Source organism: Lytechinus pictus, chromosome 7, assembly GCF_037042905.1.
Source record: "Lytechinus pictus isolate F3 Inbred chromosome 7, Lp3.0, whole genome shotgun sequence".
NCBI classification, from domain to species: domain Eukaryota; kingdom Metazoa; phylum Echinodermata; class Echinoidea; order Temnopleuroida; family Toxopneustidae; genus Lytechinus; species Lytechinus pictus.
Genome location: NC_087251.1, coordinates 30,902,569 through 30,929,455, shown reverse-complemented (window position 1 = coordinate 30,929,455; position 26,887 = coordinate 30,902,569). Strand labels below are relative to the sequence as shown.

The window sequence follows — 26,887 nt, the reverse complement described above, 5'->3', positions numbered from 1 at the left end:
TATTATCTTCAAAGTCATCAATCAAATTGGATATGTGCCCAATTTTATACCATTCAGAAATCTGTAGCTGTGCCTTGAAACTGTTCCTTCTTCTGTGGAATAGATGTCTCTTGATGTAAAATGATATAAGGCGTGGAGGAGCCGTGGTGTGGTGGTTCTGACTCTCGCCTTGTAAACAGAGGGTTCTGTGTTCGAATCCTATCGCGGTCTGGCGTCCATTGGCAAGGCGTTAATCCACACTTTGCCACTCTCGACCCAGGTGCTAAATGGGTACCCGGTAGGATGTGAAAGTCATTGTAGCTTGTCCAGTACTGTGTGCGCCTCACAGGCGACTGACTGGAATACTCCCCAGGGAGTGGAGGATGTGCACACATTGTGTGCGGGAATGACTGATTGAATCCGATGACCGGGGTAATAATATATCTGTAAAGCGCTTAGACACGTCGTTCCGATGGATTAAGCGCTATATAAAAGCGGATTATTATTATTATTATTATAAGGCCTGATCATGTTTTCATCATGAAATTTTTATGTTCATTAGCTCAATCTGATTTGAATTGCGATGTAAAATAATATAGGTTTTACTTATGTAAGACTACTTTTTCTGTTCACATTACAGGCTGCCCCAGTGCTCATCCTTAAAAGTTACTGGATTTGGCGATTCTATAGATTTATACACAAAGTCAAGATACTATAATAATAATTTACACCAATTGTGTTCAAGTTTTTTTAATTGTTATGTGGTAGATGCCACTTCCCCCTTCTTGTGCAGTGATAGGTTTTTTTATGTTGATGGTGTTCATCTAACTCTTGAAGGGAAGGCAGCACTTGCTTCTGAATTCACAAATTTAATATCTCAATTTGTTTACTACCAAAACTTCAAACCCAAGCAAACCACTAGAATACCTAAAGAATTAAAAAAATTGAATAATACTTCCAGAAGTTCCTGCTCAAAATCAACTGTTCAACAACCAATCCTCTCAGAAAAGGAAAAAGCCCTTATAAAATACAGAAAAAGGGAACGATATGGAAAGCCTTATGTTAAACCGAAGGTGGAACAACCAAAGAGAAAAAAAAAGAAAGTTGTAAAAAAACAAGATCCAGTGTTGCTCCCTCCTCCCCCTAAATATCACGAGCCAGCATTTAAGAACCCGAGCTTTATTCCATACACAACATTCCCAGCACAATCATCATGCTACCACACATGCTCCCGTTCCCCACTCCCCAAGTCCCCTACTCCTTATGTTACTTCACGCAAGAAGGCCAGAGAAAGGAAGAGGAGGCGGCAGAGGATCAAGAAACACCGGAAAAGGAAGAAGGTATTTAGGTCTACTAACTTTGGTGGCTGGGCATTATTATATTTTGTGGGGGTAGGGGCAAGTGGGGCAGGGTGTTTTAAATGATAGTTAGGCTAGTAAAATGCATGACCACAATTTTTTTTTTACACTTTCCTAACTTTTTTCCATTGATGCAGTTTAGACTGGCCTTAATGCTCTGTTTGCCTGAGAAATCGGTAAAGCCCATTTATTGTCACCATTTTAGGTGTCATTAAAAATGATCTTGCACTGCAAAAAAACAACAAAAAAAACATTTAATTTAACTTGATTAAGAAATGTTTCTGTGCATGAGATTGACTTGTAAGGAACATTTTTTCTTTCACTTTTACTAATGTTTTTGTCTAAATGTTTTTTTTTTTCATGTTAACCACAGATCAAATATGAGGATGTCCACTTGCTGGCCCAACATCACTATGACCAACCATCAGTCACAAATAGAGCTCTTTCGAACACATGTGATTCTCCACAAGTAAGATCCTCGGCTCTTCGTGTCACTCGTCCAGTCACACCTCTAGCTCCAGATCCCCATCCACCACCAGTTCCACCCTCAATAGCACCTCTAGCTCCTGATCCCCATCCACCACCAGTTCCACCTTCAATAGCACCTCTAGCTCCTGATCCCCATCCACCACCGGTTCCACCCTCAACAGCACCTCTAGCTCCTGATCCCCATCCACCACCGGTTCCACCTTCAATCGCACCTCTAGCTCCTGATCCCCATCCACCACCAGTTCCGCCTTCAATAGCACCGCTAGCGCCAGATCCCCATCCACCACCAGTTCCACCTTCTATCTCTCCTCTAGCTCCTGATCCCCGTCCTCCACCTGTTCCACCTTCAATCGCACCTCGTACAATATTGTGTAACAAACATACAAATGTTTCGTTGGGGTGAAAGAGAAGCCTACCAAACGTAAGCAGCCCTGTGGAAATTTTTCATGTGGTCCATGTAGCCTTTGTCAAAAAACATCCCACAAATACACCCATTTCAATTTAATTAAGTCTGAAATGCTAAAAGATTTAATCAAATCAAAGTTTACAGACATTTCAGATTTGTCTTGTATATGTAACAGTTGCAGGCAAAAATATTCAAAAAAGTTGAAGAATGAGTCCTATACACCAGAAAAAAGTAGAAAAAAAATGAAGGATTCTTCATGCTTTTTGTCAGTATATTTAGATTGTGATTTAGCTGGTGCAGTTCAGACGCAGTGCAGTGTCTCCCAGTTTAATGAAATATTTTCACTGCAACTTGAAAACATACCTGAAACTATATATCTTTGTAAATGTCACAGGGCGCGCTTTTTGAATTTTTCTCTGAAGCAGAACAACATTTGTGCTGCTTGTGATTGTCAGCTAAGTGGTAAGAAATATGTAAGCACTTGTTTATCCACCGAAGGCATTGCCAAATTAAGCCAGATTAATGAAAATCTGTCTATAAAAGAAGATAACTTTATTTGTTCTTCATGTTATTGTTTTGCAAATCGTAAAGGCCAACAAATAAAATCACTCGATGATGTTAAAAATGAACTTCAGAAGATATCAATGCAATATGAAGAAGATTCTGAAGAAACAGATATAAAAGATATCATTTCAAAATGTTTAAATGCTACTTTAATATTTGTAAGTGAAATATGCAAAGCTGAAAATGGCTTCTTATTATCAGATGCATTTGATTTTTATAATGTTTCTGTGAAGAAAGCATGCAAGAGTGATCTTCTCTATGGTAGGGCATTAAGGTCAAAACCGTGGTTATTATCAAAAATTCTTGATAGATTTTCTGACATTTTGTGTGTTCACACATTAGCACTAAAAAAAGGAACCTTTTTATATGTGCATAATATTTCAGTGCCTGACATGCTTGAGTCATGGCATAATTCTTGTGCCAAGATAAGAGCTCAAAGAAACAAATGTGAATTGCAAACAGATTCATCTCTTGATACTTCATATGATATGCCTAAAGAAGAAAGTTCTTTTGTTGTCTCTCAATTTAATGACATTTGTTCAACTTTTAATACTCACCTTCGTAAGCAAGCTAAGGATATAAATGACATTTTTTTGTCAAATCCTCTCTCACTTCAAACTTTTGAATTCGGGGCTGCTAATATTCTGTTTCACCCCTATGTCTGGAATTGTATATGTCTTCTAACAGCCAGTACTGAGGAATTGAAATATTATAATAATACAATGATGTATTCTACTCTTGATAAACATTTGGATTTCCCTAGTGATAAAAGTGCAGCTGGTCAAAAAAGAAAAATAAGGAGAATAGCTTTAATTTTTGTAATGCATTTTGTTCTTAATGAAGAAAACAACTATCCATTTCACATCATTATTGCCAATGTAATTAAACGTATATCACATTCAACAAAATTGGTAGAAATAATGAATAGATTAGGATTGTCATGCTCTGATGACACTTTGGTAAGATTTCTGCAAAGGATTCAAGATATCCGAGAGGGTTCAGGTGTTTTATCCAATCTTGACCTTTCTTATTTAACATGTGTTTCAATAGACAATATCGATAAATTAGCTTCCTTTGCTGCAGTAGTAGCAGATTCCTCACGAAGTTACCATGGCACTTCCATTATGGCCCAGCAACCAAAACCAGTTTCCGAGGAATTGAATTCATCTGAAGTATGGAGTTATGATAAAAATGATAATAGTAATATTTCGTCAGAAAATAAACAATTAAAAAAACCAAGTGTCCGCAGGAAATTGCCCACTTTTCAAGATAGTGATAATCCTAGTAAAAGCGATTTTTCTATTCCTCAATATAAAACATATATAAGGAACCAGTTATGTGAGGATATTTTCTTTTTATCTGATTCTGAGGGCAAATCTGCAGATTATATCCTCTTGAATATGGTGATTTATATTGCACAGAGATATACATTTGTAAAATCAGGAGAGAACACTATAATACCTAGTTTTAAATCTAAATTAGCATTGGAAGGTGACAAATACACTGAGCAATCAAAATTTTCATATTTGTATATTTTGAATGAGAAAGCTGACTCTCCATCTACCATCAAGAAGGCCTTATTCCACCTCCAGAAATCATTTTGTATAAATGAAAAAATGAATCATTTAATTGTTGCTGGTGATGGTGCTACTGTTAGATTATTGTATGATCTTAAGCATGAGTGTGGTCAATCACTAGATTGGGTTATTCCTTTTCTTGGAGACTGGCATGTTCTTAAAAACTTCCAGGAAGTGATAGTTAAAGTATTTTGGGAAGCTGGCTTAAAAGATTTTGCCAAAGCATCTCATAAAAAAATGACATTACAAAGCTTAGCCTCATGTTCAAACTTTAAAAGAACCCATAGGTTTTTAATGCAAGTGTATGAAGCAATTTTCATGAATCAATTATCATGCTTTTTGGAGTATCGAGCTGGGAAGGAAATAGATATTTCCAATGACAAGTTTATTTCGGATATTAATGATTGTTTATTAAAGTTATCTTTCAATAAAGGCCAGTTTAGTGGGGTGAATGAATTTGTAGATGCACAAAATAACCTTAAACAAGTGACAATGATTCCTTTCATGGAAGAATTTTCAACTTTTTGCAGTGATATGTCTGAAAAATATGAAACTTTTAGATTTTGGAATGGTTTTTTACGAAAAGACATGTTAGCATATATTAGTTTGTATATAGCCATTAGGGAAAGAAATTGGGACTTACGAATGGCTGCCCTTAAGAGTATGGCTCCCCTTTTTCATGCCTTTGATCGGCAAAACTATTCACGTTTAATACCATTACATATAAGTACTTTGCATGCCTTGCCTTGTTATGTTTAAGACCATTTCAAGAATGGTTCTTTTGTGTCAAATATCAAGGGAACAAATTATTCATCTGTAGCATTAGATGAGGCACACGAGATGCTAATTAATAAGGATTGTAAGATGGCATTGTCAGGTGGTCTCCCAAAACACATGGAACAGTTAGTAGGTAGTATTGAATACCAAGCACAATTATTGCGAACATTTGAAGATCAATTAGGGATTAATAATAGTGAAACCTTACATAGGGATTTAAATTGGTCAGTTTTTCAGTCTGAATTCAGCAATGTTAAATTATATTTTGATGCAGTATGCAAAACATCCATGTTTCATTCTGTTCAAGATGCCAGTTTATACCATGTTGTCTCAAATGTTCAAGCTACCCCTGCACAACAAAAAAGTCTCATGTCATATAGGGAAATAGGTAAAGATTCATATGAATCTTACTGTAAGACCAGAATTCTAAATGATACATCTGTTAAAAAACCTGTGAAAAGAAAATTCCAATTAAAGACATTTGCTAAAGAGAAATTACGGCGGAAAAAAGTAACTGATCTTGAAAAGGAGAAGAAACTTATTACCCGCTGTTACAAAAGATCAATCGCCTTTTCTCGAGAAACTAAAACTCCAATTTCTGAACTTTGTCAGTTTGCAGAATACCCAAGGGCTATTTGTAACCAGGATGGTTTACCACACAAAGGTACCAAATCTGTTATTTATGACTTTTTTAACAAAAGATACTCATCTAATTATGAAATAGTGTCCCCGTCTTTCAAGTTTGTGTCTAATACATGTGTGATTATAGAAGGCATGAATATAATATATAGTTCTCCCCTGAAAAATCTAAAAACATTTGAGGAATATGCACAATTTTTGGTAGCTAGATGGGTGTTGTCTTTTTTCAAGAAAGATGTAAAAGAAGTCAGGATCCTCTTTGATCAAGTAGGAACACAGGGTATTTCTCCAAAAGATGTAGAACGTAGCAGAAGGGATAAAACTGAAGAAGAATGTTATTTTTATGAGTCACTTGATGACAAAGTCCCTCTTCCAAACCAGTGGAATAATTTTCTTAAAGTACGCCAGAATAAACACACCTTATGTCGCTATTTGTCAAATAAATTTATTGAGCTTGTAAAAAATTATATTGAAATAAACAGTGGTAAAGTTTTTATTACTTCTGGAGGATTTCATGTCGGAATTGAGAGTTCTAGTCAGTGGACAGGTGTTTCAATAAGTGAGCAAGGCATTGATCATCATAATATTGTCCATAATCACGAGGAAAGTGATACACAGATTTGGTTACATGTAAATAGTACTCCTTGCAATAATATTCTCATATATTCTATTGATCGAGATATCGGTATGATAGGACTTCCCTTGAACTTTGGTAATAAACATGTCACAGTGCAATATAGTGCCCGAGCGGGGGATGAAAAATATCTTAATCTCAATTCATTACAGTCTGCATGTGACCATGATTCTGATTTGGCAAGTATGATAAATAAACAGTTAAATGTTCGGAAGATTCTACAGGTTTTGTATATCACGTCAGGTTGTGATTTTGTTTCATACTTTGCGCATATAGGGAAGCCTACCTTTTTTAAATTGTTTTTCCAACATGCTCATTTTATTACTGGATGCTACAGTAATACACAAGGTCACTTAGCTCAAACTGAATTGAATGTTAATTCAGATGATGGTTTAATGTCTTTTTATCGCCTTATTATGTGCATATATTACCATGTTAACCGTTCTTGTCTTCATAATTACAATTCGATTATTGATCTGTACAATAGCATAGAAGATTCTGATATTATATCACGACATCATAAGGCTCTGGATATAGTACGTTTAGCTTCATGGAAAGGTGAATATGAAGATGATCTGCTCCCTTCTAATTCTGCATTGAACCTTCACTGGTTAAGGAGTTGTTGGGTATCAACAGTATGGGATGAAGTTAATTCTCCAATTTTTATATACCCAAACATTTCTTTGTATGGATATAATGTAACAAATCAAGATGATAAGAACAAGGTTAGTATTATTTGGGATACAGAAGAAAATATCAATCGCATTAGAGAAAATGTTATATACCTTACTCGAGGCTGTGCTTGTTCTAAGAGCAAATGTATAAATAGGCTTTGTAAATGTGTTAAAGATAAAAGAAAATGTGGCCCTGGTTGTAGATGCAAACACTGTGAAAATGTTCCTAATGTAACTATACCAATGCAATCTACACCGACATGTGACACCATAACAGAATATTCAGCTGATCGTGATGATAGTGATGATGCTGGTGATGATGATGATGATGATGATGACGATGATGACGATGATGACGATGATGATGTTGAGGATGACGATGATGATGTTGAGGATGATGATGGTGATGATGATGATGATTCTATTGTGAGCAGTTCCTTAAGTATCCTTTATGATGAAGACATTGAAAGTGGCTTGGAAGTTGATATCCTGTCAAAAGAATATGACAGAAAAAGCACGGACTCTGAATATGAAGATATGGAAATATGATGCTTGATGTTTTATATTTAACCATTGTTTGGTTTTGTGGCTGAAGTTTAATTCTATATTTTATAGAATATTCATCACAGTCATTTTATTTTCATTCTTTTATGTTATTGTTCAAGCCTCACATGATGTCCAAATTGTGTTTCATGCGTGACTTTCAAAGAGATGTATGCATGTAACTCATTCACTTTACAACAACATATTTATTATTTATTTTGTATCTAAAAGTTTGCCAAAGTACATTCTAAGATTACTTGTTTTATCAGGAAATATTCTAGCAAATATTCTCTTACATGTGTGTGAATCAAAAAGGGAATATGTGAACAACATCTCTTCTTTCAAGATTATGTATTCTTGTTACATAATTTATTTCAGAAAAAGTATGATATATTCTTTTATGTAGTTTTCATTTAAAAATGTGTATGCAAATCACATTTAAATTGTCTCTTTTATTTTGTTTCTATTTAAAAGAAATTGCCAAAGAAAGTGCTAGAATTCTTGCTTTTAACAATTTAAATGCAAGTATAAGAGGTATCTTGCCATGTACAGTGTCAGTAAAGATGGTACTTAAAGGTAGACATTGTGACATGAAGAAATAACACTTTGAATACATCATTCTCAGTCACAGTTATAAAGTGTACAAGTGTACACTTTTTTTTTTACTCCAGATAACCAGTGCAGATAGAGTACACATACTTGAGAATTGACATCATTTGTGTTATGGTCTGAAAAACCAATGTACTGGACTCAAAGACCTTATAATATATTACTAGACCGAAAGCTGCGTGCGCGTTCAGCACAAAACAAATGAGATAGGCTCCGCCTACCGCGATCATTTGAAGACAAAAATAAGCCCTCATTGACATTCATGAGCATGAAGATATTCATAATCCGGCCTTTTCATTGGCTAAGAGCGTCATTAATACGCGATTTCCCCGATTCTTTGTCATCGATACTAGTGGTATCGTGTTACAGAATTAATTATTCATTTGACCTCATTACGTCATTTAATTTATTCATTCTGAAACTTTTCTTTCCACACACAAAATGGACCTATACGAACACTCCGGTGAGTACGTATTAATTGATATAACCACATGAATTCAGTGGACTATTTACACATTTCACACTGTATTTTGTGATCTTAGGTTATTTGTTTAACAAATTAGAGAGTTTGCTATTAATCTTCTGTTAAAGGAAAGCAGAATTTGGTCTTTGAAATTGAAGTTAGATTGTCATCGTCGCCCAGTGGCAGTGCAGCCTGTATGTTGCTTGCAGTGTTGTGGTTATGCCGTTATGCCGCTGTGTTAACCACATGTATTTTGTACGGGCTCCTAGCCGGCTGGGAATCGAGAGATAATCGGGCTGGTTTGGTTAACCTCCAACAAGGACCAACCCACGATTGATTAAAACAAGAAGAATGAGGCTTCTTTTTGTACACTGTAACGTTAGATCTAGAGGGAGATCTGCATCTATCTTCAGTAGATCGAGACTCAGTCAGGAATAAACTGTGAAGCGGAGTATGGATGAAGATACGCCTGTCATTGACATGTCATTGTGTCAATCCTCAGTCCTCACTTTGTTTCAGATATCAAATTTATTTTGCATAACTTCAGGCTTCTGCATTTAGCCCCCACCCATTTTAACTCTTATTGTTATTTATAAATATATAGTTAGACTCGGTCTTAGAAATAACATGCTGCTCTGCATGTTTGTCTTATTATCAATAGATCTAGGGCCTAGATCTTCTTAATCCTAGGCCCTACTTACTTTAGTCTTTAGATCTAGACTAGGGCTAGGCTACTTTACTTTTATTTATTCATCGATGCTATCAAGACAAGAGCTATAGGCCTACCTAATTCAAATCTAGTCTAACTTATACTTTCCCAACCCTCGACACTTACCCCCAGGGCTTATGATCTAGGTCTGTAATTTAGGCCTAGATCTAGGTCTGGGCCTAAACGACTCCATTTACATGTACGAGTTTGACTGTCAGTGGACCAAGGACTAGATCTAGATCTACTCTTGGTCAATAATGGCAATGAAGTCTTAGCCAGGAATAAAAGTCAGAGTCAGACATCAAAAATTTCTAAACCGATATAGGCCTAGGGTCTAGATCTCGGTTTAGAACCGAAGCTTTACTTTCTAGGTCTAGATAGATCGATAGTCCATCGTTAGTCTAGATCTAGACCTAATTTAGATACATGAATGCTGTCGCACAGCACTGAGTCTTGTTGGACTAGATCTAGACTAAATAGATCTAGACCTAGTGCATGAGATTATGAAATTATGTTAAAATCAAATGAAATAAGATTCGGAAATAAAAAGATCCAGATTTTTTTTTTTTTTTTGGGGGGGGGCAGACATGTGAAAAAATTTAGAGAAACCTAAAATTCAGAAAGCGAGGGCCAGAAGCGACCAATATTACCTAGGGCCGTTTTGTGCATTTTCTAAAGTAAAATTGAAGGATGTCATGCAATTCTCTTTTTGATGAAGGTTTCACATTTCAGCTCTTACCCAAACCCCTCCCCCTATACATACGGCCATGAAAAAGATCACTTCTTATTATTGTTCTCTTTTCTTTCACAAACAGGTTGAGTCTGAAGAACAAGAAAAACAGTAGAGGTCTACCTATATGGTTCAAGATGATGATCATTCATACGTGCATGCATCATTTTGCAGATTCTCATCCAGGTATAAAACTTAAACTAACCCATACAAAATTACAGATACATTACATGCATTGAATGTTAACCATGTTTACATTAAATAAAAATAATCCGAGCCACAAAGAGGTAGGATCTGTAATGAATATAGACACTTCTTAAATATACAGGCTCTCGAGTCTAAAATAGAACCAATGCCAAAAGTTATGTACCTTGGGCAAATTTATAAAATACCGGTAAGATCATGTCCTTGATCTACTAGTAATTAAATGGCCTTTTTATTTCCTATTTGTTTTAAACAAAGCAATATCTATTTTCCATATTTTACAAAAATTCATTTTATTCATTCTTTAGTGTGATATTCATATTTCATATTTGTAGATTTACGATTTTTTTTAAATCTTGTTATTTTACATTTTGTCCAATAGGATGATGCAGTTTTACAATTTCCATGGAGGTGATTGATGATGATAAATAATTGGTGAAGTAGGCCTAATAGAACAGCGACTAGACCACAAAGAGAAATACAACCTACAGCAGATATATGAGTGAGTTAATTAGTGAATATTGTTGATAATGGAGGTTGTTCACATTTTTTTTGCAACAAATAGACCTGCCTTTGAAAAACCCATTTCAATTTTGTTTTTAGATTATAGTTAGTGTCGTTTTTAATCACAGATCAAAATATTCTGTGCAACAAGTCATATCAACTTTAATTCTGACTATTTATATAATTTACATATGTTGATTCATATATTCATATTTATGAGAAATCTCTGACATTTTTTTCATAGAGTACATGTAGTTATAATGGAGAGTGGTATGTAAACTGTATAGAACAGGTTAAGTGATATGCTTTATGGAAGTACAAGTTTATAATTAGTAGAAGTAAGATTTCCTGTTATGTGTTGAAGAATCATATAAATGTATAGTCTCACTTTTCTTAAAACATTTATGTTTTATAAATCACGACAATTTTAATTTAAATTCATTGATTTTCTTTCTCTATTTTTTCAATCTGCAGGACTGGTGTAACAGATGTTTTCATTCAAGAAATCCAACAATTCAAGAGTCTGACTTAGGAACCACTTGATGAAGATGGAAAAGTTTTTTTTTTTCCAAGTCCAATTTTTCAACAAGAAAAAAATTATTATCACAACCCCAAATTCATGACGTATGAAATTTCTTGTTGATTTTCATTAAAACTGGTTGCAAAAGGAGAAGCTATAAACATACAAATAGGAGCGGTGGAGTGAAGTTGAAAGTGGGGGGGGGGGGCATAGGGAAAATGCTGTATTACGTGAAATTTTTAAGACGTTGCGAGCGAGCAAAATTTTGACATTTTAAAAAAGAAAATCTAAAATATTCAGAATGATATATTTCACCCTTTTCTCTTTTTTTTTTTTTTTTGGGGGGGGGCAAGAGTCCTTCAAGCCCCCCCCCCTCCATCTGTACGAAACTGCTTATATACCCCCACTCATGAATTATTAAACTTAATGCACAAAGGATTTCCTTCATAAGTATATTATCGAAATGAGAATATTGTTTTCTTGTTTCAAAGGGCAATCGTCATGGTGGCCATAAAACGGGTCCTTCTCAGGTGAAAGGGGCACAGAACAAGTTCTTTAGGAGCACTTTTCTTGGGTAAAAGGGGGCAGTGATTCGAGAAAGGGCACTTACAAGAAGGCGAGGGGGCACTCTTTAAGACATGAAACGGGCCCTCAGATGAAAGGGCACAGAACACGTTCCAGGAGGGGGGGGGGGCTTTTTTGGGGTTAAAAAATTGCATACAATTAAGGAAGAGCACTTGGTAACACCTAAAACAGGTTCTCGTCAGGTGAAAGGGACACAGTACACGTTCGTGAGGGGGCATTTTTCTTGCATAAAAAGGCACTTTTCAGTGCTTAAAGAATAATAATATTCCGCATTTATATAGCGCTTAACACATCGGAACGACGTCTCTAAGCGCTTTACAGACATATTATTACCCCGGTCATCGGATCCTTGCATGCCCGCATACAATGTATGCACCTTCTCCACTCCCTGGGGAGCATTCCAACAAGAGTTCAAAGACTCAATTGCTAGGCATACTACATATAGGCTTTCACATCCTACCGGGTACCCATTTAACACCTGGGTGGAGAGTGGCAAAGTGTGGATTAACGCCTTGCCAAAGGACGCTAGGCCATGGTGGGATTCGAACACACGACCCTCTGATTACAAGGCGAGAGTCAGAACCGCTACACCACGACGCTTCCGAAGAAGTAGGGGGAACTGTGCCCCCCCCCTCCCCAGGATCGCTGCCCCAGCATACAAAAACAAAATTCTTTTTGTTCAAAGTATTAACATACGCTTAAGAAAAAGGTAAAGCTTAATCCTCTGATAATGTGATATTTTTTATGGCTAATTCAGGCGCGGATCCATGGGGGGGGCCGAGGGGGCCTTGGCCCCCCCCCCCCCCCTTCGGCAAAAAAAAAGAAGAGAGGGAAAGAAAGAGAAAAAAGAGGGGAAAGAAAAGAAGAAAACAAGAGGGGGAAGAAGGGAAGAAAAAAGAGAGAGGAAAAGGGGGGGAAAGAAAAGAAGAAAAGGGAAGAGGGGGAAGGAAGGGAAGGAAAAGGGAGAGGAAAAGGGGAAAGAAAGAGAAGGAAAAAGAGAGGGAAAGGAAAAGGAGAAAAAAAAGAGAGAGAGGGGAAGAGGGGAAAGGAAGAGAAGAAAAAGAGAGAGAGAAAAAAGAGGAGAAAAGGAGAAAAAAGAAGAAGAGAAGAAAAGGGAGGGGGAAGGAGAGGGGGAAGAAAAAAGAGGAAGAGGGGAAAAGAAAAGGAGAGAGAGGAAGAGGGAGGAAAGAAGAGAAGAAAAAAGAGAGGGGAAAGAAAAGAAGAAAAAAGAAGAGGGGAAAGAAAAGAAGAAAAAATAGGAGAAGAGGGGAAAGAAAGAGAAAAAAGAGGAAGAGGGGGAAGGAAGAGAAGAAAAAGGGAGGGGGAGGGGGAAGAAAAAAGAGGAAGCAGGGAAAGAAGAGGGGGGGGAAGAGAGAGGAAGAAGGGAAAGGAAAAGGCAAAAAAGGAGAGAGAGGAAAAGGGAAGAAAGAAGAGAAAAAAGATAGAGAAGGGGGAAGAAAAGGGGAAAGGAAGAGAAGAAAAGGGAGGGGGAGAGGGGGAAGAAAAAAGAGGAAGAGGGGAAAGAAAAGGAGAAAAAGGAGAGAGGAAGAGGGAGGAAAGAAGATAAAAAAAAGAGAGAAAGAAAAGAAGAAAAGGAGAGAGGAAGAGGGGAAGGACGAGAAGAAAAAAAGAGGAAGAGGAGGAAAGAAAATGATGTTCGAACCAAAAGGGCGCCGAAATGATGTTCGAATGAATGTCAAAATGATGTTCGAACTGGGGGCGCCAGATTGATACTCGAACTAGGGGGGGGGGGGGAGGGGGCCGAATCGATGTTCGAACTAGGGGGACGCCAAATTGATACTCGAACTAGGGGGGCTCAGAATTGATGTTGGAACTAGGGGGCGCAAAATTGATACTCGAGCTAGGGGGGCCGAAATTATATTCGAACTAGAGGCGCCAAATTGATGTTGGACCTACATGTAGGGGCGCCGAATTGATATTCGGAATTAGGAGGACGCCGAAATGATGTTCGAAGGGATGTTAAAATGATGTTCGAACTAGGGGGACGCCAAATTGATACTCGAACTAGGGGGGCTCAGAATTGATGTTGGAACTAGGGTGCGCCAAATTGATACTCGAACTATGGGGCGCCAAATTGATGTTGGACCTACATGTAGGGGCGCCGAATTGATATTCGATCTAGGAGGGCGCCAAAATGATGTTCGAAGGGATGTTAAAATGATGTTCGAACTGGGGGCGCCAAATTGATACTCGAACTAGGGGGAAGGGGGCGAATCGATGTTCGAGCTAGGGGGGCGCCAAACTGATACTCAAACTAGGGGGGCGCCGAATTGATGTTCGAACTAGGGGGGCGCCAAATTGATACTCGAGCTAGGGGGCGAAATGATTTTCGAACTAGGGAAACCAAATTCAGTTCGAAGGGATGCGAAAATGATGTTCGAACTGGGGGTCGAATTGATGTTCGAATGGGAAGGGGGGGGGGGCGAATTGATGATCGACCTACATGTAGGGGCGCCGAATTGATACTCGAACTAGGGAGGGGGCGCCGAATCGATGTTCGAACTAGGGTCACCACATTGATGTTTGAACTAGGGGGCGCCGAATTGATATTCGAACTAGGGGCGCCAATTTGATGTTCCAACTGGGGGCGCCAAATTGATGTTCGACCTAGGGAGGCCAAATAGATGTTCGACGTAGGGGGGCGCCGATTGAATATTCGAACTAGGGTCGCCAAATTGATGTTCGAACTAGGGGGCGCCGAATTGCTATTCGAACTTGGGGCGCCAAATTGATGTTCGAACGAAGGGGGCGCCAAATCGATGTTCGAACTAGGGGGACGCCAAATTGATACTCGAACTAGGGGGGCTCAGAATTGATGTTGGAACTAGGGGGCGCCAAATTGATACTCGAGCAAGGGGGGGGGGGCGAAATGATATTCGAACTAGGGGCGCCAAATTGATGTTGGACCTACATGTAGGGGCGCCGAATTGATATTCGAACTAGGAGGGCGCCGAAATGATGTTCGAAGGGATGTTAAAATGATGTTCGAACTGGGGGCGCCAAATTGATACTCGAACTAGGGGGGGGGGAGGGGGCCGAATCGATGTTCGAACTAGGGGGACGCCAAATTGATACTCGAACTAGGGGGGCTCAGAATTGATGTTGGAACTAGGGGGCGCCAAATTGATACTCGAGCTAGGGGGGCCGAAATTATATTCGAACTAGAGGCGCCAAATTGATGTTGGACCTACATGTAGGGGCGCCAAATTGATATTCGGAATTAGGAGGACGTCGAAATGATGTTCGAACTGGGGGCGCCAAATTGATACTCGAACTAGGGGGGGGGGGGAGGGGCCGAATCGATGTTCGAACTAGGGGGACGCCAAATTGATACTCGAACTAGGGGGGCTCAGAATTGATGTTGGAACTAGGGTGCGCCAAATTGATACTCGAACTATGGGGCGCCAAATTGATGTTGGACCTACATGTTGGGGCGCCGAATTGATATTCGATCTAGGAGGGCGCCAAAATGATGTTCGAAGGGATTTTAAAATGATGTTCGAACTGGGGGCGCCAAATTGATACTCGAACTAGGGGGGAGGGGCGAATCGATGTTCGAGCTAGGGGGGCGCCAAACTGATACTCAAACTAGGGGGGCGCCGAATTGATGTTCGAACTAGGGGGGCGCCAAATTGATACTCGAGCTAGGGGGCGAAATGATTTTCGAACTAGGGAAACCAAATTCAGTTCGAAGTGATGCCAAAATGATGTTCGAACTGGGGGTCGAATTGATGTTCGAACGGGAAGGGGGGGGGCGAATTGATGATCGACCTACATGTAGGGGCGCCGAATTGATACTCGAACTAGGGGGGGGGGGGGGCGCCGAATCGATGTTCGAACTAGGGTCACCACATTGATGTTTGAACTAGGGCGCGCCGAATTGATATTCGAACTAGGGGCGCCAATTTGATGTTCCAACTGGGGGCGCCAAATTGATGTTCGACCTAGGGAGGCCAAATAGATGTTCGACGTAGGGGGGCGCCGATTGAATATTCGAACTAGGGTCGCCAAATTGATGTTCGAACTAGGGGGCGCCGAATTGCTATTCGAACTTGGGGCGCCAAATTGATGTTCGAACGAGGGGGGCGCCAAATTGATGTTCGAACTAGGCGGCGCCAAAATGACGTTCGAACTATGGGGCGCCGAATTGATGTTTGAACAAGGGGGAGGGGGCGAACTAATTTTCGAACTAGATGGGGGCGCCAAATTGATGTTTGAACTGGGCGGGGCGCCAAATTGATGATCGAACTAGGGGAGCGCCGAATTGATGTTCAAACTAGCGGGGCGCCAAATTGATGTTCGAACTAGGGGAGCGCTAATTTGATGTTTGACCATAAGGCGACATGTTTCAGAAGGGGGAGGGCAAAGTGATATTTCACATGGCGCCAAAATCATGTTCAACCGAGGGCGCTAAATTGACCTTGAACTTAGGGGGCTCCATGCAAATTCATGTTCGACCAGGGGCGCAACATTGCTCGTATTGCCTGTTTATAGTGAAATTTATTTCCTGCCCAAAAAGGTTAAATTAATGCGGCTGATTTAAAATATCCTGTTCTTACGATAATAGACAAAAATCAATGTGCTCGAGTTTGAAGTTTGTTTTGCAAGATAGGTAACCTGTTCAGGGTCAGAAAAGGGGTAAATATCAAATTCAGCTGGCGCTACGCGCTCGCAATATTTGATTAGTGAGGTGTGTATCCTCTCCATCGATCACACGTACATAAGTCCTTAAAATGTTAGTGTTTTTCAAGTCAATATACATAGGCCGATCCAGGGGGAAAAGTTTTTGCCCCCCCCCCCCATGGTGGCGCAACAAAAAAAAGGGGAAAAAAAGAAAAAAAAGACGAAGAGAAAAAGGAAAAACTTTTAGAATAGGAATTATACCTTAAAAGAGTCCTTCTTAAGTCAGTATATAAAAAATTGAGCTCGCGCTACGCGCTCGCATCACTGTTTAGTTATATACGCATCTCAACCTCACAGGTTTTTTTTTATGCGAACGAGAAGCACAAGCTGAAAATATTTTATATTCTAATCTGACAACTGAAAAAGCTTCGCGCTCGCATTCATTTCTTAAAGGACAAGTCCACCCCCCAAAAAAAAATGTTGATTTGAATAAATAGAGAAAAATCGAACAAGCATTATGCTGAAAATTTCATCAAAATCGGATGTAAAATAAGAAAATTATGACATTTATAAAATTTTGCTTATTTTTCACAAAACAGTGATATGCACAACTCAGTGACATGCAAATGAGACAGTCGATAATGTCCCTCACTCACGAATTCCTTTGCTTTTATTGTTAGAGTTTTACAATATTTCATTTTTTACAGATTTTACAATATGAACCAACTTGATTGAACCATTTAGTATTAAACAATGCTAATTGCTCATGTTCAGGGAGGAATTAATCGTTGTTTCACACGACAACAGAGAAAAATGGAATATTTCATATTTCATATACTAAAATACAAAAAGAAGTAGTGAGTGAGTGATGTCATCAGTCTCCTCATTTGCATACCGACAAGGATTTGAATATAACTTGTGAAATTAAGCGAAACTTTAAAATGTTGTTGGCCTACCTATTATCTTTGTGTATTTCCTATAAGATTCTCAAAATATTCATTTTCAGGTGTCTTGATTGTCAAAATGAAGGCCTATGAGCTAGCGCTGTGCGCTCGCATTTTGATTGGTGATTTCTGTATACCTATACAGTGGTGTAACTACCAGGGGGCATGGGGGACACGTCCCCCCCAAAAAAAAAATTATTGTTTATTATAATGTTATATTTTATCATAATTATTTTACATAAGAAGCATTTTGTTCATGACTTTATGAAACAGTTTGCTCAGGGCCTATGTCTTCATTGTTCCTGGTGCTCGCGTGGACTGTTTAACGAGATGTATAATCATGTTGTACTAAAACCTCCCGTTTTCAAATCAATATACACCAAATATATTTCCTCACATTTCGAGTTATTATTGTTTTATGTAGTGACATTTGCTTCTTTTTCATGACTACTTAAAGTGATTGCCCAATTTTAGGGTCTTAATATAAAACATTTCCTGTCCATGCTTACGTTCGCATTAGTTGATTGGTGGGTGCCAGGTAAAAATGGCAGAGGTAAAAATGGCAGAGGTGAAAATGGCAGAGGTAAAAATGGCAGAAATAAAAATGGCAGAGGTAATAATGGCAGAGGTAAAAATGGCAGAGGTAAAAATGGCAGAGGTAAAAATGGCAGAGGTAAAAATGGCAGAGGTAAAAATGGCAGAGGTGAAAATGGCAGAGGTAAAAATGTCAGAAGTAAAAATAGCAGAGGTAATAATGGCAGAGGTAAAAATGGCAGAGGTAAAAATGGCAGAGGCAAAAATGGCAGAGGTAAAAATGGCAAAGGTAAAAATGGCAGAGGTAATAATGGCAGAGGTAAAATGGCAGGGGTTATAATGGGAGAGGTAAAAATGACAGCTCTAGGTAAAATATGGTCAGTCTTAAACCCCCATGCAATGAATTGTCAAAATGCCCCCGCATGTAAAATCCTGAAGATTTTTCCACATTTTAATATTGGTACAGATCCATTTAAACAAATGACGATATAACTGTCGAAAAATATTTCCGCTTGAGTGAGCACCACTTACTTTTGAAAAGTTATTGAAAAATGGGGTACCGGTTTGTTAAAAAGCCGAGAAAAAAAAGTTTTCAATCCAAAATGAAAGGGGATTTGGTTAAGGGGGAAAATTACACAAAAATTATTTCAACTAAATGAAGTTCTTTTAGGTCAGAAAACGAATTACAACAAAAATAATAACAATTAGATAATAAACAATGTTTTTTTTTTATGTTTGAAAAATAACAGATTTGTATCAAATCTCTACATTTTAGCATACCAAGCTAATTACCAAGAGGGTGCTGCTTATGGTGTACAAAATACCCAACAGTACTTCCGCTTCCAAGGGTTATGACCATCAAGGCGTTTATATCATATTGGATGCAGTGGTTAAGGTTCAGGGTCTTCTTTTATGCAAAGAATCTGAACCAGACGGTCCCCCTCGATCGACCCCAAATTGGTTTACCATTCAAAACAGGATTATTATTGATTTTCATAATCAGTTACATATTCAGTGCCAAGCCTGGGAACGCATGCTTATTGTCATTCAAATATTTAAAAAGAATAGTACAGACGACATTACAAATAAGGACATAATATTTAACCACAATCATTCGTGACAATTTCAAGGTCTAAGCTTTCCCCGCTATGTTCTCTATGTTGTTCCCCGCCCCCGTAACCCACTCTGTCTCTCCACCTCTCTTATGTCTACTCTTCCTCCTTTTTGCATCGGTAAACCTGGCAATGACAATGACAATGACAATGATTTTATTTCTTTGACGGCCCCTCCTGGGGGCATAGAAGAAATATAACAACTTACAACAATGGCAATAATAGGCATAAGAAAAAGATATAAAGAAACCAGCCAGACAAAAAGGAATGTTATGAAATGATGAATGAGAATAGTGCAGTTTCATTTTGCTCCTGATAAATTGAATGAAAAAAAATCTGTCGTTTGATTTCTTTTTAAAAAGCGTTCACGGTACACCTCCAACGAATTCGTAAATAGCATTGTTAGGCCGATGAAGACATAATGATGATGAAATGCCTAACCGTGACATGCACTTCTTATTTAATGTATGTACATGCGGGGGCTTTTTGACAATTCATTGCATGGGGGTTTAAGACTGGCCATATTTTACCTAGAGCTGTCATTTTTACCTCTCCCATTATAACCCCTGCCATTTTACCTCTGCCATTATTACCTCTGCCATTTTTACATCTGCCATTTTTACCTCTACCATTTTTACCTCTGCCATTTTTTTTACCTCTGCCATTTTTACCTCTGCCATTATTACCTCTGCCATTTTCACTTCTGCCATTTTTGCCTCTGCCATTTTTACCTCTGCCATTTTTACCTCTGCCATTTTTACCTCTGTCATTTTTACCTCTGCCATTATTACCTCTGCCATTTTTACCTCTGCTATTTTTACATCTGCCATTTTTACCTCTGCCATTTTTACCTCTGCCATTTTTACCTCTGCCATTATTGCCTCTGCCATTTTTACACCGAGCCGATTGGTGAGATGTCTGCTCTTCATGAATTCCTAAAATCAGTTCTTAAAATGTCAATTTTTCTGATCTGAATATCAAAAGTTTTTAGCTCGCGCTTCGCGCTCGCATCATTTGGTTAGTGAAATACGTAAGGACTTAGTGAATTCCTACAAACAAGCCTTAGAATGCCCCTCTTCAGGTCTGAATTTCATAAATTTTCAGCTCGCGCTTCGCGCTCGCAGTATTTGATTAGTGAGATGCATATGATAATCATGATTACTATGACAACAAAAAGTGCTTCATATGTTTAGATGTAATTCTAACAAAATCAGCAAAGGATGCCACTATCATTAGATGACTATGCTGAGATATTTATACTCTTAATGGATACCTAAAATAAAGTCCTTAAAATGTCCCTGTTTGGGGTCAATATATACAAAAATTTCAGCTCGCGCTTCGCGCTCGCATTGTTTGTTTAGCGAGACAGGTACGTATCACGATTACAAACAATTTGCTTATAATGTCTCTTTTTGGTCTGAATATCAAAAATTTTCAGCTCGCGCTTCGCGATCGCATTATTTAATCAGTGACATACTTATCCGTTTAATGGCATTGCATGTCCTTAAAATTTCTCTATTAGGTCAGCATACCTGGCAACTGAGCGCGGTCCCTAAGTGACACCAAATTTGTGGTGGTGCCCCCCCCCCAATGCCGTGACCCACGGTACGTCACTGTACCTATATATTCTGTAACAAACTACTTGAATTCCCCCCATTTAAAAATTTCGGATCGCGATTTGCGCTCGCATTATTTGCTATAAATGTATCAACCCATGAATGCTGTTCATGATTACAAAAAATATAAAATATCCAGTTTTTCAGGCCTCATGCACTGTCAACAGATTTCACGCACTCATTAGGCTTATTAGATTAATAAATGAAGAGCTCACTTGCAAAAGGGGTTAGGTCCATTTTTCATCAAATTTGATTTTTATGTCTCAATGTATAGATTTTTAGTAGCTCTATGAGATGATACCAAAGAAAAGTTGAAATTCCTATTAAAAAGTGAACTAAAATGGCAAACAAAAGCCACTTTTTTTTTTAAAAAGGGTTTAGGTCCATTTCAGTTTAGTTGCAAAAGGGGTTAGGTCCAAACAGAATTTTTTTGGAAAAGTATATCATAAAATATATGAAGACAGGTAGATTTCTTTTATACCCAATTTAATGTTCTCATGGAAGGGTATCATGAAAATTCAGTTTCGCATAAAAATATTGCAATCTGGGAGAATTAAAAAAATTATTTTCTTGGAGTGGACCTAACCCCTTTTGCAACAAAACTCTTCTGAAGAACTCATTTGTCAAAATGGGTTAGGTCCATTTTTTATAAATTTTATTGTTTTCTGTCTCTAAACCTCTAAATTTTTAGTCACTCTGATGATACGAAAGAAAATTTGAAATTCAAATGAAAACGTGAGTGAAAGTGGCAAAGAAAAATCACAATTTTAATCAATGAAGAGGAAATTGAAATAGTTCATAAGTTCAAATACTTAGGTACCATTATTGACGATGGATTAAAATGGGGAGATCAATGCAATTCAATTTACAAGAAGGCAATACAACGGATGTATTTCATAAGAAAATTGAAGTCATTCCATGTTGACCGCACCATAATGGTTTTATTCTATAGATCACTTATTGAAAGCATCCTCATATTTGATTGTGTGGTTTGGTTCACAAGCTGGCGCAAAAAAGATCTGAATATACTAAGTAGAATGGTCAGACAAGCAGAAAAAATAACAGGACCCGACCTTAACCTCACTGATGTATGCCGAAACAGAATACTTGAAAAGGCAAAAGAGATACTATACAATAATGATCACCCATTGAATGTAAACTACGAAAGGATGAGATCTGATAATAGACTACGGTCGGCACGTTGTCGAACAAATAGGTTCTTAAACTCATTCGATCGTGCCAAGCTCAATCCGAATGCTGAATGAGGAAGGGATTGTATAAGAATAATGATATGCCCAATAATGTAAATTTACCTTGTCGGGTAGTTGATGTTAATTCTTTAAAACAACAATATTGAAAATAAAAATAATATGTAAATACTGATAACAATAACAATTACAAGTGGACAATGCTGTGAAGATTTATAGTACTGATTTATTACAATTCTAATGCAATTTCAATTCAATATCCGATATCTAACTTTCAGTTCAGATTTCCATTTCAATCTTAATTTTAATATCAATAACAGTATTTTTTTCAAATGCTACCCAGTGGGTAGTATTTGCACGTGTATATCATAATTGACTATATGTGATTGTTCGATTTTCTGTAAATATGTTCATTTTCTATGCTATGTTATGTATGTTCAATACCATGTAAAAATGCAAATTTCCACTTATTTATTTATCTGGACAATAAATACTACCTTATGAACCTTATGAAAAGAGATTGGATTAATTTCAGTTTAGTTGCAAAAGGGGTTAGGTCCACAATGATAATTTTTTTAAAGATATATAGAAAAAAATTGAAGACAGGTAGATTTCTTTTATACCCAATTTTATGTTCACATGATAGGGTAGTACATCATGACAATTTAGTTTCTCATAAGACTATTGCAATAAGTGAGAATAAAAAACATGGTTTTTCTCGGAATGGTCCAAAGTGGACCTAACCCCTTTTGCAACTAAACTCTTCAAATATGAAATACAATTTTTATGAATTCATAACTAAATTGTCCTTTTTCAAAAAAAAATATCGACACGTTCTAGGAAGAGGAATAAAAGATAGGCATCATTTTTATATGACAAAATGTCCTTAGGCCTAAAATGTCTCGATCCTAGTTTAAAAAAATAATAAAATATCAGCTCGCGCTTCGCGCTCGAATCATTTATTAAGTACTTTCCACATCCACTTCACAATTCCCCTATATACACAGTGCTTTAAATATTGCTTAAATTGACCCATTTCATATCGGAATTTCAAATATTATTTCCAGCTCGCGATCCGCGCTCGCATTATTGATTTTCATGATGAAAAATGAAATGTATTCAGAATGCCCAGATTTTGTCTAACTCTAAAACACGTGCATGCATGTTTATCGAGATACGCATCTTGATCTTATTAAAAACGTGCTAAAATTATCCAGTTTTAGATCAGAATATCAAAATTTTCTGCTCGCGCTTTGCGCTCGTATTATTAATGTAGGAAGATACCAAAAACTACCCATCATTTTTCATGAGTGACAAAACATGAATCGAGTGTCCCGTTGGGGGTTTGAAATCTAATTTTTTAGGTTGGAATATCAAAAATGTTCAGCTCGCGCTTCGCGTCGCATTATTTAATCGTTGAAATATGTATTGTCTTAATGGCTAACTGCAAAACTTCCTTAACAGGTCCCTTTTCGACCAGGTCAGAACGCACATTAAAAATTTCTGCTCGCGCTTCGCGCTCGTAGTAATTATCTAGTTACATACGCATCTTGTTCAGTTTCACAAACATTGCCCAGAATGTTCAATTTTCAGGTCAAAATACATGAAATTTAATTTTTTTTTCCTCGCATAGGGCTTATGAGATTATTGCACATTAATGTTGTTTATAAAGTAAAGCTAGGAAATGACTGTTAGGACATGGGCGTTTTGTCCCCCCCAAAAAAAAAAAAAAAAAAAATCACGACCAAGAAAAAAAAGAGAGAAAAGGAAAGGGATTATGGTGAAATATAATATTATTTTCCAAATTTTATGTCAAATATATCGCGCTTCGCGTTATCATTATTTATTTAGGCCTTGTGAGATACCTCAATGTGTTTTTAAGAATAAAATTTCGGAATTTCTTTAACTTCTACCCCCCATTTTATTTTTATTGTTTTATCTTGGTGCCCTCTACAAAAGTTCAACAAGCACCCCCCCCCCCCCCCGTGCAACCCTGCTGAATAAATCACAGCTTCGCTACTGATGAGGAGATTGAGTCGATTGCTTCGAGATTGCATTATTCCCAAGAGGTTATCATTGATATTAATAAGGGCTATTCTAAACAACTAGTAAAGAAACTACAGCTCCCGTTCACACAATATTCTAGTAGGGCCTACTCTGGTGAGAAGTTAAACCAAATTGAGACCCCCCAAAATCGCTCGCGCTTCGCGCTCCAATTGATATTACATTATATATTCATGGATTTTTTTGTTCAAGAACACATAAAAAAAGTGGTCTTTAATTGCCTTTTTTTATGTGATTATGTAATAAGATAATTCAAAATACATTCAAGGCATTTAAGTTAGCCTGGCCGGGAGGGAGGGGGCGCCATTTTTCGAAAAGTACACATGGGCGCCAAAAATCAGGTCAAATTTGGGCCCCCCTCCCCACAAAATTTTGGATCCGCGCCTGGGCTAATTAATAAAATTCACCACTAACCAGAGAATTCATTTATGTCTTTCATTTGTGTTCATATAGTATTTGTACAGAGCTAAAATGAAAGGGATTTGGAATTTGCAAAATTCAAAATGAGATGAAGATCGAGAGAGGGAAAGAGTGATGAGAAGTGGATTGAAAAGAGATGAGAAAGAAATGGAGGGGCACATATCAGGGGCCACGGAAGCGGGGGGGGCTTCAGCCCCCCCCCCCCCACTTTTTTCCAAAACCGTGTACAAAAACGTAAAAATTAAAATTAAAAATTAAAAATTGTGATTTTTAGCATGGTCAGCCCCACCACTTTTGGCTCAGCCCCCCCCCCCCACTTTGAAAACCGTTCCGCGGCCCCTGCATATGAAGAGATAATTTAGAGGGGGGGGGGGTGGTAAGAGAGCTAGAATGTGGGAAGTAGGAACAAAAGGGGTGGAAGAGAAATAAGACAAGATTTATGGAAACCAGGAGACAGATAACAAGTGGGAAAAGAAGAAGGAAATATATGAAGAGTTTAGTTGCAAAAGGGGTTAGGGCCACTTTGGACCATTCCGAGAAAAACCATGTTTTTATTCTCACTTATTGCAATATTCTTATGAGAAACTAAATTGTCATGATGTACTACTCTATCATGTGAACATAAAATTGGGTATAAAAGAAATCTACCCGTCTTCAATTTTTTTCTATATACTTTTAAAAATATCATTGTGTACCTAACCCCTTTTGCAAGTAAATTGAAGTGAATCCAATCTCTTTTGATTAAAAAAGTGATTTTTCTTTGCCACTTCCATTCACGTTTTCATTTGAATTTCAAATTTTCTTTGGTATCATCAGAGTGACTGAAAATTTTGAGGTTTAGAGACAGAAAACAATAAAAATATATGAAAAATGGACCTCACCCCTTTTGACAAATGAGTTCTTCAGAAGAGTTTAGTTGCAAAAGGGGTGAGGTCCACTCCAAGAAAATAATTCTTTTTTAATTCTCCCATATTGCAATATTCTTATGCGAAACTGAATTTTCATGATACCCTAGCTACCATGAGAACATGAAATTGGGTATAAAAGATATCTACTTGTCTTCATATATTTTAAGATATTATTTTCCAAAAAAAGTCTGTGTGGACCTAACCCCTTTTGCAACTAAACTGAAATGGACCTAACCCCTTTTGAAAAAAGGTGATTTTTCTTTGCCATATCAGTTCACTTTTTAATAGGAATTTCAACTTTTCTATGGTATCATCTTATATAGCTACTAAAAATCTTTACATTAAGACATAAGAATCAAGTTTGATGAAAAATGGACCTAACCCCTTTTGAAAATGAGCTCTACATATATAGGAGAAAGGCGGCACAAAAGAATTTTGAGTGGGAAAATGATTAAATGGAAGAAAAAAAACAGAGTAAGAAATGCTGGAGAATAAAGGGGACAGGAAATGTATTAAACATGATAAATAGGGGCCCGTTTCATCATGAGTTACAAGTATGGTTATTACGATTTAGGGATGGCAAAAGCACTAGAGACCTCTTTACCTAATCACGACTCGATCTACCCTTTTCATCTTCCCTTTTGGAATTAGCAAAGGCCTATAAGATAAGACGCAATACAAGCAATGCTTTGTTTATAAGTGATATCGCTTGTGATATCGATACTTTATAGAGCGCAACGTATCGTCTCAGATTTGAGCTTGCTTGATTCGCTGAATCCTTCGCGTCACGAGCGCGTAACAAAATGAATACATTAATGAATTTGCCAAGTTGACCTTTGTCATTGCGCTGATGTGCGTATTGTCTAATACACGTACAAAACCACAGTTGACGAGGGAGCATCGTACGAAATTAATATTAATGAGGGCTTATTTTAGCTTCTAATGGATTAAACAAAATGGCGGTAGCTTCGGGGGCTTGACTGGACTACTGGTATATGGTTCTTTTTACAATACAGTATATTGTCTAAAAGTATGTGATTTTTTTAAGCATAGTGTATTGATTGTATTCTACCTTGAACGACTTCTGATACAAAGTTTTATAAAGAGTATGTTTATTCTTAAACTTGTTATGTTACTATAAAAAGGTTATATTTTTTTCATGTATTTTTGTATGTAATATTTAACTTGTTTTCTCTAGAACGATTTAAGTTTCAAATTTGTGTGTGAAGTACAAGTAGTAAAGAAGAAAGAAGTTTGTACAAACATTCCTTTTAAACACCAGTTGGTAAAGAAGTGGAGATACCTGGATTTTTTTTCTCTCTCCCAAAGCTGTTAGAAGTGTCTCAAGTACTATTCTGTTTGATATTATTATTACAACGCTCCTGGGAAATGCATCGTAGAAGCAACTTTGTGATTTGTACTACAGTATATGATGTAGTTACCATGGGCCATGTGGTAAGGCCCATACGATAA

At 37.6% G+C, this 26,887-nt stretch overlaps 2 protein-coding genes across 6 annotated transcripts in view; one reads left to right on the top strand and one right to left on the bottom strand.

The window, feature by feature from the left end:
• The window catches only part of LOC135154756 (transport and Golgi organization protein 1 homolog), a 46,409-nt gene that overhangs the window by 17,661 nt on the left and 1,861 nt on the right, over positions 1–26,887 (bottom strand). For 2 of the 5 annotated variants that reach the window (XM_064102479.1, XM_064102478.1), the window contains exon 1: positions 7,339–7,586. The exons of the other annotated variants lie outside the window; for them this stretch is intronic. The gene's annotated coding sequence lies outside the window, so the exon portion shown is untranslated. Of the gene's footprint in view, positions 1–7,338; positions 7,587–26,887 lie in introns of those variants that run through there. 5 annotated transcript variants of the gene reach the window in all.
• On the top strand, positions 267–2,318 carry LOC129254459 (uncharacterized). Its single transcript, XM_064101469.1, has 3 exons — positions 267–277; positions 620–1,319; positions 1,711–2,318. Exons 1-3 carry the CDS (start codon positions 267–269, stop codon positions 2,227–2,229), a joined length of 1,230 nt encoding a protein of 409 aa, XP_063957539.1. The 3' UTR covers positions 2,230–2,318.

Excerpts from the sequence above, each read along its gene's own strand:
- LOC129254459 (XM_064101469.1), top strand. Across the intron at positions 1,320-1,710 it reads AACACCGGAAAAGGAAGAAG|ATCAAATATGAGGATGTCCA; the intron begins GTATTTAGGTCT and ends TGTTAACCACAG.